Raw genomic sequence first — 22,713 nt, 5'->3', positions numbered from 1 at the left:
TCATTGCGATAAGTTAATTAAAACTAAAGTAAAAACATGCTGGAGCCTATCCCAGCTGTTTTCGGTTGAGAGGCGGGGTACACCCTGGACTGGTGGCCGGCCAATCACAGGGCACATATAGACAAACAACCATTCACACTCAAATTATGAAGTAATAAAAATTAGTCATTGCGATAAGTTAATTAAAACTAAAGTAAAAGCATGCTGGAGCCTATCCCAGCTGTTTTCAGTTGAGAGGCGGGGTACACCCTGGACTGGTGGCCGGCCAATGACAGGGCACATATAGACAAACAACCATTCACACTCAAATTATGAAGTAATAAAAATTAGTCATTGCGATAAGTTAATTAAAACTAAAGTAAAAGCATGCTGGAGCCTATCCCAGCTGTCTTTGGGCGAGAGGCGGGGTACACCCTGGACTGGTGGCCAGCCAATCACAGGGCACATATAGACAAACAACCATTCACACTCACATTCATACCTATGGACAATTTGGAGTCGCTAATTAACCTAGCATGTTTTTGGAATGTGGGAGGAAACCGGAGTACCCGGAGAAAACCCACGCATGCACGGGGAGAACGTGCAAACTCCACACAGCTCGAGCGGGGAATTGAATGAAAATTCATTATGGAAAATGAGTTTTCATACGTTGAAAAATAACTGCCTCTTTTCAATTATTGATCACTTCCTGTTGTTATGGTTATTATGTTATGGTATCAGGTAGAGCCTTGCTTTTTTTTTTTAAGTTTAATGTAAACATTTTTTTTAAAAACAGTGACATGTATACTGTCCATTTTTACCTGTATTATCATGTATAAAATAACTTGAATTATTTAATTGAATTATTTTTTTTTTGGACCAAAATGTGCAGGGTTATGACTTTTGACAGGATCTACTGTACGCTATAACGACAAGCTTAACATACAGTAAAGAAAATAAGTATTTGAACACCCTGCTATTTTGCTATTTCTCCCACTTAGAAATCATGGAGGGGTCTGAAATTTTCATCGTAGGTGCATGTCCACTGTGAGAGAGATAAACTAAAAAGAAAAATCCAGAAATCACAATGCATGATTTTTTAACAATTTATTTGTGTGATACAGCTGCAAATAAGTATTTGAACACCTGTGTATCATCTAGAATTCTGACCCTGAAAGACCTGTTAGTCTGCCCATTAGAAGTCCACCTGCACTCCATGTATCATCCTGAATCAGATGCACCTGTTTGAGGTCGTTAGCTGCATAAAGACACCTGTCCACCCCATACAATCAGTAAGACTTTAACTTGTAACATGGCGAAGACCAAAGAGCTGTCCAAAGACACCAGAGACAAAATTGTACACCTCCACAAGGCTGGAAAGGGCTACGGAGCAATTACCAAGCAGCTTGGTGAAAAAAGGTCCACTGTTGGAGCTATCATTAGAAAATGGAAGAAGCTAAACATGACGGTCAATCTCAATCGGAGTGGAGCCCCATGCAAGATATCACCTCGTGGGGTCTCAATGATTCTAAGAAAGGTGAGGAATCAGCCCAGAACTACACGACAGGACTTGGTCAATGACCTGAAAAGAGCTGGGACCACCGTTTCCAAGGTTACTGTAGGTAATACACTAAGACGTCATGATGTGAAATCATGCATGGCACGAAAGGTTCCCCTGTTTAAACCAGCACATGTCAAGGCCCGTCTTAAGTTTGCATATGACCATTTGGATGATACAGAGGAGTCATGGGAGAAAGTTTTATGGTCAGATGAGACCAAAATAGAACTTTTTGGTCATAATTCCAATAAGCGTGTTTGGAGGAAGAAGAATGAAGAGTACAATCCGAAGAACACCATCCCTACTGTGAAGCATGGGGGTGGTAGCATCATGCTTTGGGGGTGTTTTTCTGCACATGGAACAGGACGAGTGCACTGCATTAAAGAGAGGATGACTGGGGCCGTGTATTGTGAGATTTTGGGGAACAACCTCCTTCCCTCTGTCAGAACATTGAAGATGGGTCGTGGCTGGGTCTTCCAACACGACAACGACCCGAAGCACACAGCCAGGAAAACCAAGGAGTGGCTCCGTAAGAAGCATATCAAGGTTCTAGCATGGCCCAGCCAGTCTCCAGACCTGAACCCAATCGAAAATCTTTGGAGGGAGCTCAAACTCCGTGTTTCTCAGCGACAGCCCAGAAACCTGACTGATCTAGAGAAGATCTGTGTGGAGGAGTGGGCCAAGATCCCTCCTGCAGTGTGTGCAAACCTGGTGAAAAACTACAGGAAACGTTTGACCTCTGTAATAGCAAACAAAGGCTACTGTACCAAATATTAACATTCATTTTCTCAGGTGTTCAAATACTTATTTGCAGCTGTATCACACAAATAAATTGTTAAAAAATCATGCATTGTGATTTCTGGATTTTTCTTTTTAGTTTATCTCTCTCACAGTGGACATGCACCTACGATGAAAATTTCAGACCCCTCCATGATTTCTAAGTGGGAGAAATAGCAAAATAGCAGGGTGTTCAAATACTTATTTTCTTCACTGTAAAAGTGAACTCCTGTTATTTTAAAAGCTGAATTGGAAAAAGTTGTCCCTTTCTTGGCAAAAACGGCAGGACTCATCCTTTCACCTTCCTTTCCTTCCAGCTGAGAGAAACGGACGCCAACCTGGGCAAGAGCTCCCGCATCCTGACGGGCATGCTGAGAAGGTAAGAGGCAGGTAGGAAACTTTTAAGAATGTGACGTTCTTTGCAGTATTTGTGTCATCATACACATACAGAATCTATACAACCCAATTGTCACAGGGAGGAGGGGGGGCATTTTTAGAACGCAAAAGTGCAATAGCCAGAGCTACACATGGCCGGGATCAAACAGTAGATGACAGTCACAGATTGTTTATAGTAAAAGATCATTACTACTGATCAGTTTACCCACAGGTGTGTTGTCCAAAATGGATGCTAGTACTTCGAGTGTGTGTCTTAGATAAGTGCTGTTGTTTACTTTATCCACTTATGACTTACGTTTTTTTTTAGCATAAGAGTTGTCATATTTGACATCCAGCAACTTTGCACCATAAAGGATTGGAACAGGAGGATTAACATTAGTCTATTCATTGACGAAAAACAAACGCTAAACTCATCTTTAAGTTATAGATAGATAGTCGTTGCCTGGCTCCCCGTATTATAATAATAATAATAATAATAATAATAATAATAATAATAATAATAATAATAATAATAATAATGTGGTGAATAAATAGATGACATCAAATATGAACAACAATGTACATTGTAAACAGTAATTTGTACAAATAATTTAAATAAAATTATTAATATTTATTCAAAATTATTTAAACACACCTGATTAAACACAGAAATTTTATTTGTACAAATAATTTAAATAAATTTATTATAATTTATTCAAAATTATTTAAATTATTTGTGCAATTTACTGTTTACGCTGTACATTGTTCATATTTGATGTCATCAATTTATTCTCCACATTATTATTATTATTATTATTTATTATTACACGGGACCCAGGCAACGACATTTTGTTGGCAATTTTACTGCTGTGTTATTGTGCAATTAATTATTGTGCAAAATTAACAAATGTAAATTAAAAACAAAACAAAACTTAAACTATATTAAGAAAGCAGGAAGTGAACAAATACGAGGTACATTATTAAAAAAAAAACAAAAAAAAAACTGTATTATGGAAAGCAGGTGATCAAATGTAACAGTTACTGATTGTAAAAGTACCAGATGGAGGGGTAGGATTTAAAGCTTCTGGTCGACTGCGGAATTAAATTTTATTAAAATTAAATTAAATTAAAAAATGTAAACTATATTAAGAAAGCAGGAAGTGAACAAATGTAACAGTTACTGATTGTAAAAGTACCAGATGGAGGAGTAGGATTTCCTACTCCTTTTGGAGTATTCAATTCAATTCAATTGTAATCTGATGCATGTTCAAATGAAATAAAAACCATTACCATTACAAATACTAGGGAGACTCCTCATTCCTGCCCCCCGGGATACATGGTGGTGGTCTACCAGTTAGTAATATTAGTTTATAAAATGTCCTATGCGTCCCTATGCTTATATAAACACAAATACTCGTGTTCTATCACATATCTCCATTTCATAGAGCGCCACTCCTTGAACCGTGACGCTGCTGTTTTATTTCCCACTCCCCCCTCCTTGTGTGCGTGGCCCCCACTGTGTATTTTGATTAAGAGTAATATGTAAATGACACAGCGTCAATGTAAAATCCAGTGGCTGGGAAGGAAGTGCCAATTGAAATAGATGCTTCAGTGCCCGTAGACAATTTGTGTGTGGGGGGGGGGAGCGGGGGCTACAAGAGAGGAGAGGCCTGAGGAGCGCTGTGACGCCGACTGTAACCAATATTTTTGCATATGTCTCCATTTTGTCAACTTTGATTACGAAGGGGAAAGGCGGGCGAGCAAGGCGGGGCCGGCGGTTGGGGGTACCGAGGGGGGGGGGGGGTTTGTCACCCGTAGCTGTCCAGAAATCATTCATCATCCTGTCGTCCGCCCTCTTTTCCCCACAACGCCCTGCTCCGTCCCTGAAGTAAATAACACACTTATTTCAATATTATCATATTAATGTTAAAGTTCAGCTGTCACCTAATGGGACGACTTAATCAGACGTAGCATTTCTCATAGCGACACCGTCCCCCCCCCCCCCAACACACTTTTGTTGACAGGCCCGTACCTCCTCTGCTTAACGCCCGGCTCAAATCAGGATTTATGAGCACTCTTTTTTTTTTTTTTTCAAAAGTGTGGGGGGGGGGCACCGAGTGAGAGGCTCTTTCTTTGATGACCACCCGCCGCTCGCCGTGATGGAAACGCCGCAACGTTCAAAGTAGAAATATTTTCATTGTCTCGTGGCTATTTGAATAAAAAATACCGTGTAACATCTTAAGAAAAAGTAAGTCAACGATGTCGTCCTCGTTTCCCCTCTTAATCCTTCACTTACCCTGCCGGTTCGATTCCCTTTTGATTAATTGTCGTACCTGCACACGGCGTAGTACTCGTACCTTTCTACTGCAGGGCTATGCATTGTCCCTGCACTATTATTCGTACACGTGGTTCTCGGTTTATGGGATTCCGAGTCTCCAAGTTACGTATTCCCGCTTGTAAATTAATAAAAAAATATGATTTATTGCTCTCTGGTTCTACTAAATCTTACTTAATGTGTGGAAATATGCGATAATAACTATAAAAGCAATCTTCACTCGCTAAATGTACTGCAAAAATAGGTCAGTAAGGATAATTCATAATGGCGCCTACAGAGAACATACTAACTCTTTATTTCTAAAATGACAAATACTTCAACTTGCTGAACAGCTAAAATAATGCATAAGGCTAAAAACAACCAATTACCTAAAACGGTGAGCCAATTCAAGAAACAATAAATAAAATAAAATAAAATAAAATAAAATAAAATAAAATAAAATTAAATTAAATTAAATTAAATTAAATTAAATTAAATTAAATTAAATTAAATTAAATTAAATTAAATTAAATTAAATTAAATTAAATTAAATTAAATTAAATTAAATTAAATTAAATTAAATTAATATGTTTTTATTAAATTAAATTAAATTATTTTATTATTTACTATCTCACACAATATAAAAAAAGTATGTGTTGCGGACATATCACTCCTGAGCCTATAGGACAAAAAATTTAAAAATGTAAATAAAAAAAAAAAACTATATTAAGAAAGCAGGAAGTGAACAAATACAAGGTACATTATTTTAAAAAAAAACAAAAAAAAACTGTATTATGGAAAGCAGGTAGTGAACAAATACAAGGTACATTATTTAAAAAAAAAAACAAAAAACAAACTATATTATAACCCGCAGGGGGTCACACCTCCGCGGGGGTCCGTGTTGACCTGATTGTTCTGTTACAATAGTCGGCACGTGTGCCAGATGTTACGGACCCCAGAGCAATGAAATGTAAAAAAAAACATGTATTTCATGAAAACTTCAGTCTTTGTCGTTTTTCTCACCCCGTGTCCAAGTGACTCGCTCCTCCGGTGTAGTTTATCACCCCGGCTGAGGGAAAAATTAGACACTCATTAAACTGACTGTCAGGGATCAAGAAAGCCAATTAACTTTAAAGACTCGATTATTTTGAGCCACACGGACGCATTTCAAATAGTTGTTGTTTGTTTAACTAAGATGTACCTTCTACTGTGTTTGCCACGGGAAAGTACAGGTGTGTTTATTTAAGATGTATATCCTCAATTGTCACGCATATGGTAATATTTCTAGCTTATAGTACCAATGCAATGTACATGTACATTATGTTTGACCCTACCAAATACTGGCATTACATGTTTTTTCAATGATTTACTATATAACTAGCTTCCTGTTTGCTGAAATTTAATATTTCCAAGCTTGACGATGGCTAAATAAAATAAAATGCAACTTTAAGGCATTCAGAAAATGCATTTAAAGACTTAATATATGTAGTATTTGACACTGATCAATAGGTATCAGTAATGTTACTGTAATATCGTGCTTCTCAAATTGTGCAGCGGGCCCCCCCCAGACACCCACCAAGCACCATATATGCTAACGTTAGCATGCTAACACCTAGCATGATTAAGACATTAAGTGACATTAAGTGATTAAGACATTAAGTGTTAGCATTGCTAGCGTGCTAACATGCAACACAGGCAACATAACACCTAGCGTATTCGTGTTAACTGTTTATATGTGGGGCTGCACGGTGGATGAGTGGTTAGCGCGCAGGCCTCACAGCCAGGAGACCCGAGTTCAATTCCACCCTCGTGTGTTTCCGGTTTCCTCCCACATTCCAAAAACATGCTAGGTTAATTAGCGACTCCAAATTGTCCATAGGTATGAATGTGAGTGTGAATGGTTGTTTGTCTATATGTGCCCTGTGATTGGCTGGCTGGCTGGCCACCAGTCCAGTGTGTACCCCGCCTCTCGCCCCAAGTCAGCTGGGATAGGCTCCAGCAACCCTCGTGAGAATGAATGAATGTTTATATGTGCATAAAAATGATACTATGCTAATGTTAGCATGCTAATAATGCTAACATGCTAACGTACCTGGAAAACTAAATTTCCAGAATGAGTAAAATGTAACTGCCCCGTCACTTTGACGCCACTTCCTGTCCACCACCAAATCTGTAACACATTTCTTGCAACACACATGAACAAGAGTCTTAAATGATGTATTAAATGGCTTATTTATGGTTTCTTAATGCGCTTAAATACAAAAATAAACAATAATTTACTATGATAAATTATAGATTACAAAAAAATTACTTATTAGATTACTGTTTTGAGTTTTTTTCCTAATTCAATTCCATTTTCCTCCACTCATCCAAGTCTTGGTTGCGAGGATTGAGAATTTTCTTTGACAAAAATGCTGTGTTTTGGTTAAGGCCGCTATGATGAATTATAGATTACTAAAAAATTACTTATCAGATTACTGTTTATTGAGTTTTTTTCCTAATTCAATTCCATTTTCCTCCACTCATCCAAGTCTTGGTCGCAAGGCTTGAGAATTTTCTTTAACAAAAATGCTGTGTTTTGGTTAAGGCCGCTTAAGGCCGCTGTGATGAATTATAGATTACTAAAAAATTACTTATCAGATTACTGTTTATTGAGTTTTTTTCCTAATTCAATTCCATTTTCCTCCGCTCATCCAAGTCTTGGTCGCGAGGATTGAGAATTTTCTTTAACAAAAATGCTGTGTTTTGGTTAAGGCCGCAATGATTAATTATAGATTACTAAAAAATTACTTATCAGATTACTGTTTATTGAGTTTTTTTCCTAATTCAATTCCATTTTCCTCCGCTCATCCAAGTCTTGGTCGCGAGGATTGAGAATTTTCTTTAACAAAAATGCTGTGTTTTGGTTAAGGCCGCATAAGGCCGCTATGATTAATTATAGATTACTAAAAAATTACTTATCAGATTACTGTTTATTGAGTTTTTTTCCTAATTCAATTCCATTTTCCTCCGGTCATCCAAGTCTTGGTCGCGAGGATTGAGAATCTTCTTTAACAAAAATGCTGTGTTTTGGTTAAGGCCGCTTCGGATTTGACCGTAGTTAGCATCCGCAAACGTCTTACTCGCTACTAGTGGAACTGTTGGGATGAAGTAAGCCTAGTTTTGATCACTGGGTTAGATTCCACTGGGAAGAAGTGTGCCCAGTCAAGGACAATGTAGCAGGCAGGACAAGAGTGCGCCAGTGAGGGTGGGATGGGGGGTGTGGGGGCATTTTGAACCATCGTGGTTTTCACGGGGAGGAAGTGGGTGGAGGGGGGGGCTGGCTAGCTGGTTGGCAGCTGATCCCACATGCAGGTGGTCGACTCAGTCGCCAGACAGATCAAAAAGTCAAGGCCCCGGGTGGACCTCCCTTTGAAATGGGAATGGGGCCTAGATATCAGACGGAAAACATAAGCAAGCTCCGAGGCCACAGAACAGCTCCATATTCATGGGACGCGGGACTGGCAGGAGTGACGGGCAGGCGGGATGGACATCACTTCAAGCTTTCTGAGGAGGACTCGTGCTCGATGCCGGACACTCAATAAGGGAGTTAGCCTGGGGTGGATGACAACGTACTACAATGCACTTTTTTTTGGGATATACAGTACTTCACATTTAAAGTATTTTTATTACACATCATTTCGAGTGCTGATACTATATTTTAGAGTAGTCAGTGTACAGCTTGTATAATAGTAAACAAGTACTTTTCGGCGATTGTTGAAGCCAAGTTACAAGAAAACTGTTTTGTCTGCAGTCAAACGTGGTGGTTGTAGTGTCATGGTTTGTGGGGGTGCATGAGTGCCGCCGGTACAGTTGAGCTGCGGTTCATTGTCCAAAATTTAAAAATGGTTCTGTGTACTTTTAGGATATTCTGTATGGAGTTTTTTAATAGTCAGTGTACAGCTTGTATAACAGTAAACAAGTACTTTTCGGCGATTGTTGAAGCCAAGTTACAAGAAAACTGTTTTGTCTGCAATCAAACGTGGTGGTTGTAGTGTCATGGTTTGTGGGGGTGCATGAGTGCCGCCGGTACAGTTGAGCTGTGGTTCATTGTCCAAAATTTAAAAATGGTTCTGGTTACTTTTAGGACATTCTGTATGGAGTTTTTTAAGGAAATACAGTACACACCCACGCAGTTGGTGCTGTCTGCAGTATGGATATGTAGGTCACGTAATTGGAATGGAACTCGCAACTGCAACACGGTCGTCTCCGGAGCGTTCTTCAAGTGTGAAAATGTTTTAATTAAAACTGAAAGAAGGAGCACAGTGCTGTTTTGATGTTTTGCCTTCCCCTTTTTTATTGTGTTTATTTATTTATCGCTGTTGTTTTAGGGCGAGGCTGCTGTATTTAGGCCACACTTTGAGGTATCGTTTGGGTACCCAAATATCCTAATCTGACCTCACGACGGAAGCCAAAAGCTGAGGAGGAGAAATTCCTCCCGGATTCCATTTTGTCTCTGATCTCCATTTTGCTGTCATGGTAATTCCGTGTTGCTGCGTTTAACCGCATCGGCCTTTGCTTACGATGCCATACTGTCACTTCCCACGGGGGTCAGTCCTATGTTGCCTGGCCTCTTGGGTGGGATGGGGGGGGGGGGGGGTGCTTTTTCATGTTCAGACGTCTTTTATTCTGGCAGAGATGCAAAGTTACAAACATGGATTGTATCTGACCCCGCTGCAAAAAAAAAAAAAAAAAAAAAACCATGCCAAACTTTTAAGCGACAAGATGGGATCAGGTGTGTTTTTGCTTTGTGAAGGCATAAAATAAGAGCATGCCTGGTCGACTTACCCTTTAAAAGCACGACATTTATTTTATTTATTTTAGGTTAATTGAAGTCATTTAGCGTGATTGCATTTATTTATAATTATTTCGACAGTTATTGCTTGTTTATATCCAGCATGTTTGTTACTCCTGTATTTGTTTAATTGTTAACAATCTCATTAGAATTTTTTTTCTTATTTTTTTCTTATTTTTTTCTTTTTTTCCTTATTTTTTTCTCATTTTTTTCTTATTTTTTTCTTATTTTTCTTTTTTTTCTTTATTATTATAAAGAATATTATTAGAATTATTATTATTGCTATTTTTTCTCTTTAGCAATTTTCGGGATGCTCCAGCAAGTAGCTGTAACCACTTTTGAAGTAGCCTCTCTAAAGTGTTTATTCATTTATTATCAAATCCGATACCAACAAAATGAGAAAGTGGGTTTCGGCAGTAGTCTGAAAGTCCTCAGGAGCACATCGGAGTGTTACTAATCACAGCGGAGTCAGTGTGCCAGGAGGCGTGCTGTAATAAATGTCTATTAAATTACGTGTCTCATAAATTAGTTAAAACAGTTGTGGAAATCCAAGGAAATACCGCAGGAATAGGTGCAGATTCAGGAAGATCTACAAAACGTTCTGTGCTGGTTATCATCTCTAGCTGTCCTGTAGGAGCCCACAATTCAATACAAAGGCCTGAAAATGAACTTAAAGTAGCTTAAAGTCTCATTTTCTCAAGTTCCACAAGTTGTATGCAGTACGTAAATTGTGTTTTTGCCGAAATTGAGTTGATTTTATGGTTCCTTTTTTTTAAAAGCAAGCAGCCAATAGCAGGGAGTATTAAGTATTTTTTATTAAGTAATTATTAATTTTATTAGTATCTCGATGATATAATGTCAGCAGACATTTTGTGTGATTTCTGAGAAGCTAAAGCGAAACCCAGGGTCCTTTCGGTAGCTAAAGCTGGACTGAAATGCTTTGGAAATATGATAACATTGAGAATGAAAGTAAGAATAAACTGGTAGTTTGGAATTGAACCATTGGGGTAGCAGTCGGGTATCCCAAACAAGAGTAGCGCAATCTCCCATCATGCTTTGCGGCACTGCTCTTTAAGTAATCCTGTAAATACTGTAAAAAAATATGTTATTTTCGTTGACCGTTTTTCATCTATTTATTCGTCTTCTCATTTTCATTCGCATTTCAGTCGAGATTCAGCTTCCGAACGTTCTAAATTTAGATTTTCGCACCTTTTCAAAGCGTCTTTTAGCTTTTCAGAATTTACACACAATGTCTGCTGACACTTGGTTGTTTATATTGTGTGTTTAGTTTTCATGTGCATCTACATGTAATTAGTCTCTTTTTTTATTCTATCTACATAAGTCAATACACATAAGTAAATACAATGTGTCTATTTACTTATGTGTTCTATTTATCTGACACCATGAGTATAGTTTGTGCTGCTTTAACCTCACGACATTTTGTGACAATTGATTAATCACCTTTTTGGACCCTTTTGTTACGTTTTATTTTTATTTTTATTTTTATTTTTATTTTTATTTTTATTTTTATTTTTATTTTTATTTTTATTTTTATTTTTATTTTTATTTTTATTTTTATTTTTATTTTTATTTTTATTTTTATTTTTATTTTTATTTTTATTTTTATATATAGTTGTGTGTAAAATCAGCTCTTTTCTCCTCTATTTTTGGGGTTTATTCTTGAGTAATCATTTGCTGTTTGTGCGGGTCCAGGCCTCCACTGCTGGGACAATGGCCTCAGCCTCATTACTCGCCTAACACTGCCGCGTTTCTTCCCTCCGGCATCATCTTTTTCCTCTCTCTCCCCCCCTCCTCCCTCCACTCAGCTCGCCCGTTAGAGAGTGCTGATGAGACATTTTTTTTTTTTTTTTAAGCAGAAAGGGAAAGACACATACACATACAGGAGCCAGGGCTGGAGAGGAAGCTGTTGTTGACAAGGACAAAGAAGACGTGTTGTTTTTTTTTTATAAGGGATGCGTTTGTCTGTTGAGGATCCAGTCTCTTAACTGCAGCTGCCAAAGCCACGTATTTACTTCTTCCCCCGTCGTATATTCCTCAAACTCTTGCAGGGATTCTGGGTTTTAGGAACGGAAACGGAAATATTACAGCACTAGATATAAGCAATTACAAGTTCTGGCATATTTTAATTGGAACTACAGTGGATTATTTCAAGTCAGTCGGAATTTGACCAAAATTTTGAACCAAAAAAAAAAAAAAATTTGGACCAAAATTTCTCTAAAGTTGCACAAAACGTGAATGTACGGTAATATATATTCCTTATTTTCCGGACTATAAGTCACACTTTTTTTTCTAGGTTGGCTGTTCCAGCGACTTGAGGATGAATGCTTTTTTTTTGGATTTCTGAGGACGAGTCTCAATAAGTTGCATAGTCACTTATCAAACTTAACTTATTTTTACACTTGTCGGACAGTTAAGAACTTGATAAGTACCGTATTTTCCGCAAAATTCCGCAAAACCCCATACTTTCTCGAAAGTTGCATAAAACGTGAACGTACGGTAATATATGTACCTTATTTTCCGGACTTTTTTTCATAGGTTGGCTGTTCCTGCGACTTATACTCCAGAGCGACTTATGTATGTTTTTTCTACCTATTTATGCGTTTTTGGCATTGTGTGACTTATACTCCGGAGCAACTTTTATATATATATATATATATATATATATATATATATATATATATATAATTTTATTAATGATAGAACTCGCCTTCCAAGACGACATAATGTCTGTTTTGGTCAAGTAATTTGTAAAATAAATTACCCGCAAAAAATGCGACTCCAGTGTGACTTATGTATGTTTTTTTTCGACCTAATTATGCATTTTGGCCTTGTGCGACTTATAGTCCAGAAAATACGGTAATATATATTCCTTATTTTTCATACTATAAGTCACACTTTTTTTCATAGGTTGGCCGTTCCTGCGACTTATACTCCAGAGCGACTTATAAATGAAAAAACTAAGTGGTTTGTAAAATAAATTACCCGCAAAAAATGCGACTCCAGTGCGACTTATGTATGTTTTTTCGACGTAATTATGAATTTTTGGCCTTGTGCGACTTATAGTCCAGAAAATACGTTAATATATATACACCTTATGTTCCGTACTATAAGTCACACTTTTTTTCATAGGTTGGCCGTTCCTGGGACTTATACTCCAGAGCGACTTATAAATGAAAAAACAGTTTGTAAGTGGTTTGTAAAATAAATTACCCGCAAAAAATGCGACTCCAGTGCAACTTATGTATGTTTTTTTCGACCTAATTATGCATTTTTGGCCTTGTGCGACTTATAGTCCAGAAAATACGGTAATATATATACACCTTATGTTCCAGACTATAAGTCGCACTTTTTTTTCATAGGTTGGCCGTTCCTGGGACTTATACTCCAGAGCGACTTATAAATGAAAAAACTGTAAGTGGTTTGTAAAATAAATTACCCGCAAAAAATGCGACTTATGTATGTTTTTTTCGACCGAATTATGCATTTTTGGCCTTGTGCGACTTATAGTCCAGAAAATTCGGTAAATAAGACTTGCTTATGCATGAAGTCTAGACTGCCAGCTTCTGTAAATATTATTCCCTGGTTTTAGTAACAGTATATATTTTTTTGGACAAATAACGACAACAGCAAAAATAGTTCAATTTCATTTCCAGTTTGTGACAACTTCAGTGTTCTTTTCGGTTCTACACCTTCACCTCTACAAATACTCATAGGTCGCGTCCCGTCTCCGTCACGAAGGCGATGCTTCATCGACCATCTTAGTTGATGATTTCTTCTTTTTTTTTTGATTTGATTTGATTTTTTTTTTTTTATATTTTCAACCCTCCTTTAACCCTGACTTGACTGTCATCCTGACGAGATGACTGGAGATCAGTGGCGCTCCCGTGCCTTGAAGTGGCTCCAGGTGTCACTCCAAGGGTACCCGCCTCGTTTGATGTGCCGTCAAGCATCTGTTGGGCCACGGCACCCTTCTGATATCGCAGTCAGAAGGGAGAGAAGATGGTCGCAAAAAGTTCCTCTGCTACTTTTCGAGCGATGCGGGGGGAGAAAGCGGACCGTGGAGCTAATGCTAACCGGGAAATACAATAGGCGCTTACTGTTTACTGTTACTCTTCAGGGGGTTATTAGCACTAGCACTTATTCAGCATCGGACCATTCATCCAGAAGCGTCCGTCAAGACGTAAAATAATGAGACCACGTCAGCACAGAGGAGGGCTTTCTCCCTCCGCCTGGGTCCGCCTGGGTCATCCTCCCCCTCGTCTCCATCGACGCCATTATGAGCCCATTTGAATAGATAATAAGTCTTCACAATATCACACAGAAGGACTGGTTTTCTTTTGTTCCCCTGTGCAGATTTATGACCTTAAGATGCAACAGCTGATGTGGAAAAATATGAATTCCACTTCACTGGTACTGTTACATCACATTGCCATTCAGGACATTTATTTCCTTGTAATAAAATGTTTAATTCCCTAAAAAATATACAGACAATGTATTGTCACATTTTAACCTTCTTAATTGCCATACTAGTGTAAAGTAAAGTAAAAATTTTCATTTTCTACCGCTTATCCACATGAGGGTCGCTGGGGTGCTGGAGCCTACCCCAGCTGTCTTCTTGCGAGAAGCGGGGTACACCCTGGACTGGTGGCCAGCCAATCACAGGGCAGTGTGAAAGGGCGCCCAAAGTCATCTGGGATAGGCTCCAGCATTTCCCGGGTCCCTAATCAGGATTAAGCGGCATAGAAAATTTTGCTTGATTATTGATACATAATACTTGAAGATTAGCCAAAACACATTTTTTAGTATTATTTAATATAATTTATTATTATCTGATTTAAATGTATTCATTCGTTCATTTTCTACTGCTTTTCCTCACAAGGGTCGCGGGGGTGCTGGAGCCTACCCCAGCTGTCTTCGTGCGAGAAGCGGAGTACACCCTGGACTGGTGGCCAGCCAATCACAGGGCAGTGTGAAAGGGCGCCCAAAGTCATCTGGGATAGGCTCCAGCATTTCCCGTGTCCCTAATCAGGATTAAGCGGCATAGAAAATTTTGCTTGATTATTGATACATAATACTTGAAGATTAGCCAAAACACATTTTTTTTAGTATTATTTAATATAATTTATTATTATCTTATTTAAATTCATTTATTCATTAATTTCCTACCGCTTTTCCTCACAAGGGTCGCGGGGGGTGCTGGAGCCTATCCCAGCTATCTTCGGGTGAGAGTCGGGGTACACCCTGGACTGGTGGCCAGCCAATCACAGGGCAGTGTGAAAGGGCGTACCCTCTTGCCCAAAGTCATCTGGGATAGGCTCCAGCATTTCCTGTGTCCTTAATCAGGATTAAGCGGCATAGAAAATGATGCTTGATTATTGATACATAACAATTTTTTTACTATTATTTAATATAATTTATTATTCATTCATTTTCTACCGCTTTTCCTCACGAGGGTCGCGGGGGTGCTGGAGCCTATCCCAGCGGTTTCCTCCCACATTCCAAAAACATGCTAGGTTAATTGGTGACTCCAAATTGTCCATGGGTGTGAATGTGAGACATTACTAGAGCCCCCCAGACATGAAATAGCACCCCTATAGTCACTTTTACACTTGTATTACCCAGTATAGTAATAAAATAAGACAAATGACTTGATGTAAAGTTAGAGTTTTAGCTTGGCGTGGGTTCATACCCTTGGTAGGAATTATTGTGTAGGTTTCTTCCCACATTCCAAAAACATGCTAGGCTAATTAGCGACTCCAAATTGTCCATAGGTATGAATGCGAGTGTGAATGGTTGTTTGTCTATATGTGCCCTGTGATTGACTGGCACCTAATGAATGAATGAAAACTTGTTTACCAGTTTTTTTTTACATTATTAGAGCCCCCCAGACACGAAATAGCACCCCTATAGTCACTTTTACACTTGTATTACCCAGTATAGTAATAAAATAAGACAAATGACTCGTTTGAAGGGAGAGTTTTAGCTCGGCGTGGGTTCATACCCTTGGTAGGTATTATTGTGTAGGTTTCTTCCCACATTCCAAAAACATGCTAGGCTAATTAGCGACTCCAAATTGTCCATAGGTATGAATGTGAGTGTGAATGGTTGTTTGTCTATATGTGCCCTGTGATTGGCTGGCAACTAATGAATGAATGAAAACTTGTTTACCAGTTTTTTTTTACATTACTAGAGCCCCCCAGACATGAAATAGCACCCCTATAGTCACTTTTACACTTGTATTACCCAGTATAGTAATAAAATAAGACAAATGACTTGATGTAAAGTTAGAGTTTTAGCTTGGCGTGGGTTCATACCCTTGGTGGTAGGAATTATTGTGTTGGTTTCTTCCCACATTCCAAAAACATGCTAGGCTAATTAGCGACTCCAAATTGTCCATAGGTATGAATGTGAGTGTGAATGGTTGTTTGTCTATATGTGCCCTGTGATTGACTGGCAACTAATGAATGAATGAAAACTTGTTTACCAGTTTTTTTTTACATTATTAGAGCCCCCCAGACACGAAATAGCACCCCTATAGTCACTTTTACACTAGTAATAAAATAAGACAAATGACTTGTTTGAAGGGAGAGTTTTAGCTCGGCGTGGGTTCATACCCTTGGTAGGAATTATTGTGTAGGTTTCTTCCCACATTCCAAAAACATGCTAGGCTAATTAGCGACTCCAAATTGTCCATAGGTATGAATGTGAGTGTGAATGGTTGTTTGTCTATATGTGCCTTGTGATTGATTGTACCCCGCCTTTTGCCTGAAGAAGTCAGCTGGGATAGGCTCCAGCACCCCTGCAACCCTTGTGAGGATGAACGGTAGAAAATAAATGAATGAATAAAGGAGCTAATTTGATTATTTACTTTATTGTTATTATTATTATTATTAGTAGTAGTAGTAGCAACTAATTGTTGCCATATTGTATTGAGCAGCCAGGACATAGACACATGTGTACTACTTTTGGTTGGTTAGGTTAGTTGTTGTTAAAATCGGCAAAAAAAAATCAAACATGGCGTCCATTCCCACTGAGGTGAAGTCTCACATGAAATGTTGAAGTTTTACAAGAAATGCCGAGGTTGTCTGTGTATTTTTACTGAATATTTGGGTCAAAATAATAAAAAAAAAAACTTCACGGGGAACCAGAATTGAGAGGTTCTACCGGATAGTTATTTTCTCTCAATTTGGACTTTTGGTTATTTTTCTCATCCGTCAATCATTCGGTGCACCTCCGTGTGTATCAATCCTACCGGACCCGGCGGATAGTGCAGTCAAACAAAGACAACACAGTGCTGCCATGTTGTTCATTCTTTGAACGACTCTCTCCAACACAATAAAGCAAACCAACAGTTCAGACGATTTCAGGGTTTACGAGGAGGTTTGTGTCAAAACTTGAACAGCAGGACTGCCCCGTTTTCTAAATAAATCCTCTCCGAACCTCGCCTTCTTTGATCCCCTAAATACATTTTTTTTTTTTTTGTCGGTTGTTGTTTTCTCTGGTTTTCTAACCCAGAGGCTACAGAAGCCATGAGGACAGACACCCCCCTTCAACCCCCCCCCTCACACACATTCAGCCTATGTATTTCTCTCGCTGTGACTTTTTCTTCTGACGGAAAGCAAATAGATGGAATAAATACAACAAAAGCGAGAGACATATGAAGCGATGTTCACGTCTTGGAGGTCATCAAATGAATGCCAGGGGAAAGACCAAAGTACCCGTGACTTCAGAAACACACAAAAGTCATAACGACCGGACTAACCTGACCTTTAGAACGAACCCTTCCGGAACCAAACAGAATGTAATAGTAATGGTAATGGTTTTATTTCATTTGAACATGCATCAGATTAATTACAATTGAATGCATCACATAATCCGTTCACGGTCCCACATGTCCAAAAAGGAGTAGGAAGAAGCAAAGCTTATTAAATCCTACCCCTCCATCTGGTACTTTTACAATTAGTAACTGTTACATTTGTTCACTTCCTGCTTTCCTAATATATTTTTTTTTTTTTGTAATTTTTTTGTAATTTTTTGTCCTATAGGCTCAGGAGTGGTATGTCCGCAACGCATATTTTTTTAATAATTTAATTTAATTTAATTTAATTTAATTTTATTTAATTTTATTTAATTTTATTTAATTTTATTTAATTTTATTTAATTTTATTTAATTTTATTTAATTTTATTTAATTTAATTTTATTTAATTTAATTTAATTTAATTTAATTTAATTTTATTTAATTTAATTTAATTTAATTTTTGTCACATTTAAATATGTCACTGCTCGTAGATTTGGACCTCGGAGTGCAGCAGGAAGTGGAAGACACTTTGAAACACATTTAAAAAAAAAAAAACAGCGATAAAGCGAGGGAATGAGGTTCAAACCATGATGTAGCAAAGGTCGGCTAATTTAAAATTGACCCTTCCATCCGGTACTTTTACAATCAGTAATTGTTACATTTGTTCACTTCCTGCTTTCCTAATATAGTTTAAGTTTTTTTTTTGTTGTTTTTTTATTTAAATTTTTTTAATTTTAAATTCTTTTTGTCCTGTAGGCTCAGGAGTGGTATGTCCGCAACGCATACTTTTTAAAATAATAAAAATAATAATAATAATAATAATAATAATAATAATAATAATAACAATAACAATAAATCATTTAATTTAATTTAATTTAATTTAATTTAATTTAATTTAATTTAATTTAATTTTGTATTATAATATTTTAACTTTTGAAGCTGAAGTTGTCAAAGATTTGATGTACTTAGGGACCGTTTTTGGACCTAAGGGTAAGGGTGATACAACCAGGAAGCGATCCAGTTGCATTCTGTTGACCCTTTATAGATCACCATGATGTGGACGACTGTAAAATTGCACATTTTTTCATCTCCATTTATGAAAAAAATTTTGTATTTTTGGAAAAAATATTTGGAAATATTTGGATATTTGGAAAAAAAAATTTGGCATGTAACTGCATAAATGCTTTGGGAATTAGAGTCATACGCATGCCATACCTGATCATGACATTCGTAGTTGGCAGTTTTCTGACCCAAAACCGGCGATATTTGATACCTAGGACGTGAAATGTTTATTTGAGGGAAAATGGCCGACCTCAAAGTGCATCTTCGTGTCTGTTCTTCAACACAAAACAGTAATCCGTCAATAGCTCCAACCAACAGAGTTCTTAGGGCATCCATGTTGTTTATAAAGTCAACACAGGTCGCGTGTGTGATGTCACAGCACACTTTGTCGCAGGCAAGTGACGTTTGGAAACGTAAAAGTCCGGTTAGCTGTGTTCTGAAAGCCTTAGTTTTGAGTGCCCGATATCTGCGGGCTCGTGTGGATGATCATGAAAAAGTAACTTTCTTTTATGAGATACCCGCCGACATACGGACAGGGCCTGAGAACGTACACAAACTAGCAACAACATTCATCGCAACAATGACCGCTTAGATGCGTCAATTGAGTTACGCCGCCAGACCCGTAGGAACGCCGTATGTCATTTTGTTTATTACTCGCTCCTCAGCTCCGCCGAGACGCCATTGTCCAGAGTATTGCATTCCAATCAAATTGCTGACTGATTAGTGTTTCGGGAATTCCAAAGAGGCATTTCTTTTTTAATGAGGGACACAAAAACCATCCAAAAAGTTGAAGGATAAAGGAGAGTTATGCCGCAAAAGCCGTTAGATCGTTTCCGTAAACCCCTTTAATGTCCACTGCCTCCATTTATAACCTTTGGACTCCTGGAAGTTGACTAAATGTTGTGTAATTGGTAATGGTAATGGTAATGGTTTTATTTCATTTGAACATGTATCAGATTACAATTGAATGCATCCCATAATCAGTTCCCAGTTCCACATGTCCAAAAGGAGTAGGAAGAAGCAAAGCTTATTAAATCCCACCCCTCCATCTGGTACTTTTATAATAAGTAACTGTTACATTTGTTCACTTCCTGCTTTCCTAATATAGTTTGTTTGTTTTTTTTGTTTTTTTTATTTACATTTTTTGTTAGCTCAAGAGTGGAATGTCCGCAACGCATACTTTTTTTAATATTGTGTACGATAGTAAATAATAAAATAAATAATTTAATCTAATCTCATTTAATTCAATTTAATTTAATTTAATTGTGTTTAATTTTATTTTATTTTATTTTATTTTATTTTATTTTATTTTATTTTATTTTATTTTATTTTATTTTATTTTATTTTATTTTAGTTTAGTTTAGTTTAGTTTAGTTTAGTTTAGTTTAGTTTAGTTTAGTTTAGTTTAGTTTAGTTTTTGGGAGTGACCAGGATGGATAGGATCAGGAAGTACATCATTTAATTTAATTTAATTTAATTTAATAATTTAATGTCACGTCACGTCACGTACCGAAGTCTTGACTGATTCAAGACTCTCCATCCTTGTATTTATCAAGTACCATTACTTGATTACTTACGATATACTAATTAGATAGTATTTAGTTCATCTTGGGTCTTTCGTTGTCCCGATTAACAGCATAAAAGGTCAAAGCTGAAACAGAAATTCTCCAACAACATACTTTTGGCTGAGACATTTATTTGAGACAAGTGCAGTGCATGTTCAAGGCTTGGCCGGGTTTTTTCGGGGGGTGGGGGCGGGTGGGTGCACCGGTCATACCCGACTGCTAATGACAGGTTGCATGTAACCGATGGCTTGTGGCCCGCTGCTCTGTTTGTTTGGAGAGCGCTACTCTGCAATGAAGTGCCGGGCCCAGCTGGCACCGGTTCTCTTGCCTGATGGTTGGGGGGTGGCGGGGTTGGGGCGGGGCGGGGCGGGGGCTTGTTTTGGCCCACACCAGCCAAGCAGACTGGCATGTATGAAGCTGTGTAAGGCGGTGGGAGGGGGGCGGGGGGGGGGGGGGGGGGTCTGACAGAGGAGACAAGCTTTTGGCTGAACACCCTGGTGCTAAGCCAGGCTGGCTGCCAGCTGAAGGGGAAGACTACCCACCCCTCTTCTAAGACCACGGTCTTCGCGTCTCTGTGGCGACAGGGATCTCGGTTTGCACCTCGAGGGTCAACATCATGCCTCCGCGAGCTGTCTCGGGCTCGAACAAGCCTCGCTCACAGAAATATTTGCTACTGTACTGTATAATTGTGTATTTTTACTTGTGGCAGAGCCGGTTTTGTCCACACTCGGGCTCCAGATTTGAGATGTTTTATCACTCTGTGGAGTGGAGTGGATTTTGTCTTGAAGGATCCACAAGTCCACATGGGCTTGCATGGACCGGTGTCCAAAACTTCATTTGCTTGTTTTGTCTTCTGCATCTGTTTCTCATACCAACTACCCTCATGTCCTCCTTCACTACATCCATAAACCTCTGATGTACTCGTTTTTGATCCTATCCATCATGGTCACTCCCAATGAGAACCTCAGCATCTTCATCTCTGCTACCTCCGGCTAACATGTAATGTCCCTCTGATGTACTCCTTCCTGATCCTATCCATCATGGTCACTCCCAGTGAGAACCTCAGCATCCTCATCGCTGCTACATCCAGCTAACATGTAATGTCCCTCTGGTGTACTCGTTCCTGATCCTATCCATCATGGTCACTCCCAATGAGAACCTCAGCATCCTCATCGCTGCTACATCCGGCTAACATGTAATGTCCCTCTGATGTATTTGTTTCTGATCCTATCCATCATGGTCACTCCCAATGAGAACCTCAGCATCCTCACCGCTGCTATATCCGGCTAACATGTAATGTCCCTCTGATGTACTCCTTCCTGATCCTATCCATCCTGGTCACTCCCAATGAGAACCTCAGAATCCTTATCTCTGCTACCTCCGGCAAACATGTAATGTCCCTCTGATGTATTTGTTTCTGATCCTATCCATCATGGTCACTCCCAATGAGAACCTCAGCATCCTAATCGCTGCTACATCCGGCTAACATGTAATGTCCCTCTGATGTATTTGTTTCTGATCCTATCCATCATGGTCACTCCCAATGAGAACCTCAGCATCCTCATCGCTGCTACCTCTGGCTAACATGTAATGTCCCTCTGATGTATTTGTTTCTGATCCTATCCATCCTGGTCACTCCCAATGAGAACCTCAGCATCCTAATCGCTGCTACCTCCGGCTAACATGTAATGTCCCTCTGATGTATTTGTTTCTGATCCTATCCATCATGGTCACTCCCAATGAGAACCTCAGCATCCTCGTCTCTGCTACCTCCAGTTCTGCTTCCTGTCTTTTCCTCAGTGGGACTGTCTCCAGACCACTGTCTCTAGCATGATGGCCTCTAACATGTAATGTCCCTGGGATGTATAGGCAAACCCTGCATGTTGCTGTGAAAATGGGATTGGAATATTAGCACTTTAGCTCATTAACATCAAGGCTAAAGCATTAAGGCTAATTTTTGGACAACATATAGCACTAACATATCGCACTAATGAACTGTCACAAACTTGAAAATGTCCCTCTGATGTACTCTTTCCTGATCCTATCCATCCTGGTCACTCCCAGTGAGAACTTTGCATTGATTTGCCTAAAAACACTAAACTTAAGTGGGTAGTTTTGTAGAGCACGTAGAGCTATGTGAGTCACTTTGACTTATGTGGTTTAACAACAACACCGCCATGTTGTTTATTTGTCAGAAAAATAGTAGAGCAGGCAAAACATTCGGTGTGTATATTTTTTTTTTCCCAAAATTTTCAAATCTGTACCGTGCTTCAGGAGTTAATTATTCAGACACATATAACTGCTCTATTGCATCAAGAGGAATTAAAAGTGCTGAACTATTCCAAGACGTACACTCCCTTCTAAAAGTTGTGTATTTAACATAAGGGAAAGACCAAAGAGCAATACTTTTAACCTAGAATCTGCAATCT

At 38.5% G+C, this 22,713-nt stretch overlaps 1 protein-coding gene across 4 annotated transcripts in view; it reads left to right on the top strand.

Moving 5' to 3' along the window:
• vti1a (vesicle transport through interaction with t-SNAREs 1A) overlaps positions 1-22,713 on the top strand; it is a 159,044-nt gene that overhangs the window by 103,822 nt on the left and 32,509 nt on the right. For 2 of the 4 annotated variants that reach the window (XM_058062704.1, XM_058062703.1), the window contains one exon: positions 2,632-2,704. In XM_058062704.1, coding sequence (XP_057918687.1) covers positions 2,632-2,697 — 66 coding nt within the window. In that variant the 3' untranslated portion in view covers positions 2,698-2,704. The remainder of the gene's footprint in view (positions 1-2,631; positions 2,705-22,713) is intronic. The other 2 variants (XM_058062702.1, XM_058062700.1) reach the window with 1 other exon arrangement.

This window comes from Doryrhamphus excisus, chromosome 22 (assembly GCF_030265055.1).
Source record: "Doryrhamphus excisus isolate RoL2022-K1 chromosome 22, RoL_Dexc_1.0, whole genome shotgun sequence".
NCBI lineage: Eukaryota > Metazoa > Chordata > Actinopteri > Syngnathiformes > Syngnathidae > Doryrhamphus > Doryrhamphus excisus.
This window is presented reverse-complemented; position numbering and strand designations above follow the sequence as displayed.